Source organism: Kryptolebias marmoratus, linkage group LG16, assembly GCF_001649575.2.
Source record: "Kryptolebias marmoratus isolate JLee-2015 linkage group LG16, ASM164957v2, whole genome shotgun sequence".
NCBI classification, from domain to species: domain Eukaryota; kingdom Metazoa; phylum Chordata; class Actinopteri; order Cyprinodontiformes; family Rivulidae; genus Kryptolebias; species Kryptolebias marmoratus.
The window spans coordinates 705,229-712,768 of record NC_051445.1 but is presented as its reverse complement, the minus strand read 5'-3'; the positions used below and the strand labels follow the sequence as shown (position 1 = coordinate 712,768).

At 47.4% G+C, this 7,540-nt stretch overlaps 1 protein-coding gene across 3 annotated transcripts in view; it reads left to right on the top strand.

The window, feature by feature from the left end:
• Positions 1 to 7,540, top strand: part of gramd1a (GRAM domain containing 1A) — a 16,993-nt gene that overhangs the window by 8,116 nt on the left and 1,337 nt on the right. For all 3 annotated transcript variants that reach the window (XM_025003310.2, XM_037980335.1, XM_017404299.3), the window contains 9 exons: positions 2,324 to 2,552; positions 3,705 to 3,725; positions 3,839 to 3,923; positions 4,553 to 4,656; positions 4,735 to 4,830; positions 4,941 to 5,021; positions 5,766 to 5,884; positions 5,980 to 6,280; positions 6,946 to 7,105. In XM_025003310.2, coding sequence (XP_024859078.1) covers positions 2,324 to 2,552; positions 3,705 to 3,725; positions 3,839 to 3,923; positions 4,553 to 4,656; positions 4,735 to 4,830; positions 4,941 to 5,021; positions 5,766 to 5,884; positions 5,980 to 6,280; positions 6,946 to 7,105 — 1,196 coding nt within the window. The remainder of the gene's footprint in view (positions 1 to 2,323; positions 2,553 to 3,704; positions 3,726 to 3,838; positions 3,924 to 4,552; positions 4,657 to 4,734; positions 4,831 to 4,940; positions 5,022 to 5,765; positions 5,885 to 5,979; positions 6,281 to 6,945; positions 7,106 to 7,540) is intronic.

The window sequence follows — 7,540 nt, the reverse complement described above, 5'->3', positions numbered from 1 at the left end:
GACGGATTAGCGGGCAGGCGCAGAGGCAGCAGCCCGTTCCCGGCTCTTGCGGTCGGTGCAGGGGGGTTCTGTCGGTCCGGTACCTGCGGGGCTCAGGGGAGGGGTGTCGGCCGCGATGGGGAATTAAAATCCGACGGCGGTTCTGGTTCTGGTTCTGGATTGCGGTCCGGATCTCCGGCGGGCCTGCTTGTTTTTCTGCGCATCTCAGCTGGATTCAGCCCGCCTCATGTCATGTTCGAGTGAGTGTCTGAAACCGAACCGAGCCGAGCCCGAACCCGGCCTGCTGTCCGGTTAAAAGGCTCGGAACCCGAAGATTGAAGCACGGAGGTTCTGTTCAAACTGCCGGGTCCGAACCGGCCTGTTGGACTTCGCCCCGCTCGGTAGTAAAGCAGGGCGGATTATATGACGGTTCTGGGTGAATATTAGCAGATTAGCTGTCATCTGAGGAGAAACCACACTGCAGGGTTTACTGCCGACCCAAACCGACAGGTTCTGGTTCTGGTCTGCTGGGTTGGTCAGTTTCTCGTGTAATCCTGTTTGCAGACATGAGGACATGAATGAAAGCATCAGAGCATCAGAGCAGCTTTCAGAGCTGAAGGTGAAGCTCTGATCTGAGATCAGCTGAAGCTGCAGAGGTTTGCATGGTTTGTGCTGAAGGGAAACTTTATTCTGACATGTTCACAGCTGAAATACAGACAGGAAGAGCTGTTTAATGAACAGGCAAATCAGAAATAAAACCTTATGTTCAGACTTTCAGATTTTGTGTTTAAGGTTAACTTTTAGCAGGTTAAAATAGTAAATGTTTAAATCTTCCTGGTAAAAATAAAATTAACACTGCTGTAGTGTTATAACCATAAAACAAGCAGCAAAAAGATTTATTTAAAATCATAAATGACTTTGAGTCTAAACTACTCTGCATTTACTGGTTGTTGTTGTTTTTAGCTGTATTTGTTGCTCTGTGTGTGTGTGTGTGTGTGTGTGTGTCTGTGGATGAGTGACCGCTGTGGTTGTTTTTATTTAAACATTTTAGCAGCAGAAATCATTTCCAGCATCTTCTTTTTTATATAAAACATTTTATTTCCATCTGAATAGTTTTAATCTTTTGATCCAATAAAATCTGCTGTAAATCCAGTTTATATTGATCCCACTCCTGCTGGTTAATTAATTAATTGATCATCACTTGAAACACACCTGAGCTGACTGAATGTCTGTTTTCAGGGTTGAATGCTTGTCACCCGCTGCTTCCATCTGATCCTGTTGGTGTGTTAGAGCTCTGAGTCTGCTGGGGGGGACTCTCAGCTACTACCACCCCACCTGTCTGTAGCTTTCTCATTTATAGCTGGGTTTCTGTTCACTGAAGTGGATCTGCCCTGACGACCTGTAGGCTGTAAATTTAGAGCTCGGACCAGAACCAGGAAGTTGAAGCCGGAACCGGACCTTCGTTCTGTTGGATGGTTCCAGTTTAAGTCCCGCCCCCTCCGTGTAAATGAGTGGTGTTGTCCTCGTTACGAAAGAAAAACACCTTGGATCTTCAGGTGACGAGTCGTTAGCTGTGATTGGTTATTTCAGGCCTAAAAGAGAAGTCGTGACGCCATGATTGAGGGGGGGTGGGGCCTAAAGCTCCACATGGTTGGTGCACAGACTCTGGTTCCAAAGACAGAACATGGCGGGTCCTGCTGGCTTCGATGCCCAACATCGAGAGAAGGCGGGGACTCTTGGTCTGTTAGTATAATATGCCTGTGGCGGCCATCTTGACTTGCACTGACTCACAGTTAGCTAATGTGCAGGAAGCGATTTAAAATCCGTCCAGTGGTTCAGAAGAGATCTTACTAACAGACAGGCCAACGAATGCAGAGGCAGTTACATGATCGCCCCTGTTTTATGCTGGTAGTTTGTGTCAGGTTTTAAATCATCTTTTTCCAGAAAAGTTCAGTTTTTCTGTTTGAATTTTATTTTATTTGAAGGTTTGTGAACGTTAAGAACAACATTAATACAGGCTGTGAACAAACAGTTATTTATTTATCGTTGTCAGAAACGTCTTTCTGATTAGTGTGGTGCTATCAGGATGTTATCAGTATTATGGGATGTTTTGTGTCGTTGCAGCCGGTCAGGGACTTTTCCCTTTTGAGTCAACTCTTCTTGACTGGATGTTCAGAGTTCCTCACACACACACACACACCCCTCCCGGTGTGAACCAGCTCAGCTGATGGCGTTAACCCCTCGTGCCCCGTCTTTCTGGATCCATCAAACTGAAAACACCTGCAGCGTTTCCTGGTCTCTCCCCTGAGCTGACACCGTCTCTGTTTTCTGTTTTTGCCTCCAGTACAGCCAGTAACTCTCCACGCAGCACCCCGGGCAGCTCTCCCTCCCTGCGGCGCAGGGTGCTTGGGGGGGGCAAGGCCAGCGAGAGTGAGGGGGGAGGAGAGAGGAGCAGCGGAGGAGGAGGAGGAGGAGGAGGAGGCTCTGACAGCCCGCTGCCATCCTTACCCTCGGCCTCCTCGCTGTCGTCGGCCTACCCGCTGGCTTCTCGCCACTTCAGCCGGAATGCCAAGGTGAGGCGGAAGATCGGGACCTGTGATTGGTCTGAAGAATCATATCTGTGTCACGATGACAGAAACAATCTGCCGTGTCAGCAGATAACAATAAGAAGCTGGTTTGATTAAAATGTTCCTATCAAGACTTTAATTAGGTTACAGCTGAGACTTTTTCAAACTGAAGTCAAGTTTGTTTCAGCTGATTTAAAATAAACTGACAGATGTGTGTAGATCTGCTGCTACGGGGCGTATCTCCTGCTCAATTATCTGAGCGCAGATGTTTTATTCAAGTCATTTAAAAAACCGAAGACCTGCTCCAGGCGGAAGTCTTTGGTTTGATGCTTCATTTAATCCATGTGACTGAATTCTGCTCAGAGTTTCACTAAACGCTTGCTGCTGTTCTGAAAAGAGGAAAATATGGATCAGATGTTTGAAACCATATCATACAGAAGAGAAGTGAAAGTACTCCACAGTGAAACAAAGTCGAGCTGCTGTGAGTGAAACTAAATCCTCTGCAGCCGTGGTTTTTACAGCGAGAAGCCGAAGATGCTGCGTCCTGAGTGAACCAGACTTATCAGTGTATAAACCCCAAACTAGAGCTGTGACAGCGTGCACAGCAGGAAGGAGCAGGGGTTTCACCGTCAGAAACAAAAAGAAAAATGACCTGAAACGTCCTGACATCCCGCCCTGGACTGCAGGACGCCGTCTGCTTCGCTGTGGGGAGGAGTCAGTTTCCAGGCTGGAGCTAACAGCTGACCTGGATACTGATGAATGGACTATTGATCAAATAATCAATCAATTAAGTACTCAGTAGCTGCAGCTCCACTCAGAACAAAACCACCAGTTTTATTAAGCCAACCTGAAGCTGTTTCTATAAAAACACCCAGCAGGTTTACTGGAGGAACAAATATTATTTTATCTGATCAAACTTTCACCACGTTCCTCCATCTTGGACCAAATGTTTCTTTGATTATCTGATAAGTTTGAAGTTTTTTTTTTGTCAGCAGCTTCGTAACGATTATATTTTAATTAATCAGAGTTGAAATGAAAACAGGAAATAAGAAGCATGAAGGTTTGTCACCTCAGTGTTGCATAAAACAGAAAGACTTCAGTGAGTTGTTTAAACTGTTTATTACTACAGATGTCTGATAAATGTTCTGTTCTTTGCAGAAAATGCAGAGCTGGTACAACGTAAGTACATTTAACTCACCGTCACAGAAAAACAGGTTTTTATTTTAGTTTCTAATATTTTCTGTTCAGTAAAATGAAATAAAATGGAGTCGTCCTTTCCTCCTGTGCCTCAGGTTCTCAGTCCTACGTACAAACAGCGGAATGAAGATTTCCGTAAAATCTTCAAGAAGCTTCCCGACACGGAGCGGCTCATCGTAGGTGAGTGAGGAACCCGACAGGAACCAGACAGGAACCCGTCAGGAACCGTCAGGCGTCAGAAAGACGGAATAATCCCAGACTTCACGCCACTTTTTACAAACCTCTGAAAACAAAATGGATCCAGGATTATCACTGTTTGCAGTGAACAGTTTGTCTGTTTATAGTTTTTACTCTAAGAAATAATAATTATTCCCCAGTATTATATCCAGTATCTGATTCAAGATGGCTGCCACAGCCAGCTGACCTTTAAAAAACATAAAAGTCAGTTTTACAGATGTTGAGCTGAAATCTGGTGTGGTAGTAGCTGAGAGTCGTTCCCAACACGTCCTCTGAGCATCAGACTGTTGTCACAGTTTCACCAAAATGGCTACAGCACCTTACAGTCTGCCATGAAAGGCCTTTAATGCGTTAAATCCTCCTTAAATGATACCGAAGGGTTCAGTGTTTGTTACTGCCTGGAGCAGCTTGTTGAGTCTTTTTAAGTTTTTAACATTTTAAGGTCAGATTTTAATGCCTATAAGCTGCTCTCTGTTGAGGTCAGCCATGTTGAATGTTTGGTCACTTCTGTTATAAACTCTGACAGATCCTGGAGTTGTTGTCTATCAGCTGACCTGGTTTCTGTTCCTCAGATTACTCCTGCGCTCTGCAGAAGGACATTTTGCTTCAGGGTCGCCTTTATCTGTCAGAGAACTGGCTCTGCTTCTACAGCAACATCTTCCGCTGGGAGACCACCGTAGGTCCCGCTGCGTCCACGTTCACCGCCGTCAGAGCAGAACACGGAGGTCTCACACCTGAAACTCTTTCTGTTCAGATCACCATCCTGCTGAAAGACGTCACCTCCATAACCAAGGAGAAGACGGCCAAACTCATCCCCAACGCCATCCAGATCAGCACTGAAAATGACAAGGTAGGCCCGGAGCCAGCGCCGGGCCCTGCGGGTCGTTGGGCCCCAGGACAGAACCAGCTGACTCAACTGGATCTCCTCAGTCACACATTTCTCCTTCCTGTTCTTCTCAGCATTTCTTCACGTCGTTTGGGGCCAGGGATCGCAGCTTCATGTTGATTTTTCGACTGTGGCAGAACGCGCTGCTGGACAAGGTACCGCCTCCTCGCCGTCCCTCGCTCCCACGGGTCAGAGAACCGAGCATGAGTCAGCAAGAAGGAGACGCAGAGACGAGAAATTACTGTTATTTCCTCCGTTTGACACAGCTGAGGGCTACAGAACCAGAACATGACCAGCTGCTGGTTCTGATTCCAGTTCTGGTTCTGTTCTGTGTTTGCAGTGGTTGTTTGGAGTTTGAACCTCCTTCTATTTGAATTTTTGTTTCTCAGTTCAGGCCTCAGAACCTCTGAGGTCATGGTTCTCAGCAGGTCGGGGGTTCTGGTTCAGGATGGAGGTTCAGGGCCTCGTCTGCAGTAATAAGGGCGAGGTTCTGGTCTGTTGTGGTGAAGAAGGTTCTGGTCCTGGATTTAGTTTGATGAGGTCTGGGTCAGAACTGAAGGCTGAAGGGAACCTCCTCTGATTGGCTGAGCTCAGGCTTCATCGTCTGAGGGCGGCTCCTCCTGAGGAGGAGGACAAACGTGTCTCTGCGGTCGATTTAAGTTCTGAGGTTTCTAAGTTTAGCTGGACCAGTTGTGTTTTCTAACAGCGGAGCAGCAGAAGCAAAATGGCTCCATTAAAGCTTAACCACGCCCACAACAACGTCTGACCAATCACAGGACACTTGGCTGAAACCCGTGTGAGGGCCTTGTGTCGAGACGAGCCCGGCCTCAGTTTCCTGTGGACGCCAGCACAGAGACAAACTGTCTCAGATTAATCTTCAGGTTCTGTGTTTGTTTCAGTCTCTGTCTCCCAAAGAGCTGTGGCACATCGTGCACCAGTGCTACGGCACGGAGCTGGGCCTGACGAGTGAAGATGACGACTACGTGTCGCCCACCGGGGAGCACATGAACGGACTGCTGTGAGTGTTGTCATGTTGTCGTTTTGAATCCTCTGACCTGCAGACCAGGACGATTCTAAACGTCTGGCCTCGTGTTTTACTTCCTGCCTCCTCAGACCTGCAGATGAGTCGGTGTCGGTCACAGACCTGCTGGACCTGAGCTCCGTGTCGGTTCCCTCCACCGGCAGTTCCCCGCCCCCCCCGGTTCCCTGCAGTCTGGTTAGTCCTCCGTCGACCGCCAGCCTTGGTGGGACCACCCCGCCCTCCTCCTCCTCCTCCTCCTGTCCGCCCGTGGAGGTTCCCTCCTCATCAGGAAGCAGGATCAGCTCAGAACCAGTGGAGCCCAGTCCTCCCAGCTCGCACGGCTCGCTGCCTTCCACCGCCCCCACCAACACCTCAGCTGCTGCTGCCTTCTTCGTAAGTCTTCACATCTGCAGATACACAGACAGAACTGTGCAGAAGTCCTGAGCCTTCGTGTTCTACCAGAGACATTGGATTTAGAAGAACAAACAGAAACGGAAATGCATCTGTTTGCTTAGACCGTCTTTAAAACCTAAGATAAGCTTTCCTTGGGTTTGAAACCCGTTTTAAGGCCTTTAAGGAGGTCAATCCTTGACCTCTTCCAGCTTTTTGATGAGCTCCTTTTCATATAATCACCACAGATCAGCTGAGGGATGGTTGCAAAATCATAATTGTGAGAGAAATGTTGAATTTTGTGTTCCAGTCTCACTGAATTGTTTTTATTTTTTTATTTCAGCCAGTGAGTCAAAACTATTTTTTTTTTCCATGTTTATGATTTAATCTCCTGGAACAGGTTAAAACTGAAGACGGGCAGATTTGGATCAGTTCACATGCAGATGGATCCTTAGATTAGCTTTGTGCAGTTGTCTCAGACACGTCTGGCTCTTTGGGATCACTTCCCTCCTGTAGCTTCACCTAAAACAGTCAGATATGAACTCTTTTCTGAGCTGCTTTCACACCTCTGTGGTGTTTCTGCTCGGGTCTCAGTTGACCTCTGACCCCTCTCATACAGGTCTTATGATCAGGGCTGGTTTCCTCAGTTTGTGTTCTCTCTGAATCAGACTCTGGAGGAAGGAGGAGGAGGAGACAGTCAGACGGAGTCAACCAATCAAATGCTGCCTCCACCGACCGCCAGTCTGGGAAACCTCTCCTCGCTGGACATCACGAACGACGAAGACCTGCCCACCGACCCGAGCAACTCGTCCGACACGCAGGAAGAGAGTACGTATGAACACCAGCTGATCAGAACATCTGCACTAATGTTGAAAGGTGCCAAAAATTCAACAAAATTCAAACTCAGAGCCCAACAGGAGTTTGGGACAACCTTCAGTAATAATCTAAGCTGACGATGGGATGAATAAACTGTGGGTCAAAGGTCAAACATGTGGAAATCAACTTTAGAAAGTTCAGACAGATCAAAGTTAGTGATGTCATCAGATCATCCTGAGGTTAAAACTTCACCTGGGATTGTAAAAAAACTGTTAAAGATTAAAAACCAACTTCCTGTTTAAACTCTGAGCTGTAGAACTCCTAACAGGACCGAGTTTAGAGCTCCAACTGGACCGGGTTTAGAGCTCTAACAGGACCGAGTTTAGAGCTCCAACAGGACCGGGTTTAGAGCTCTAACAGGACCGAGTTTAGAGCTCCAACAGGACC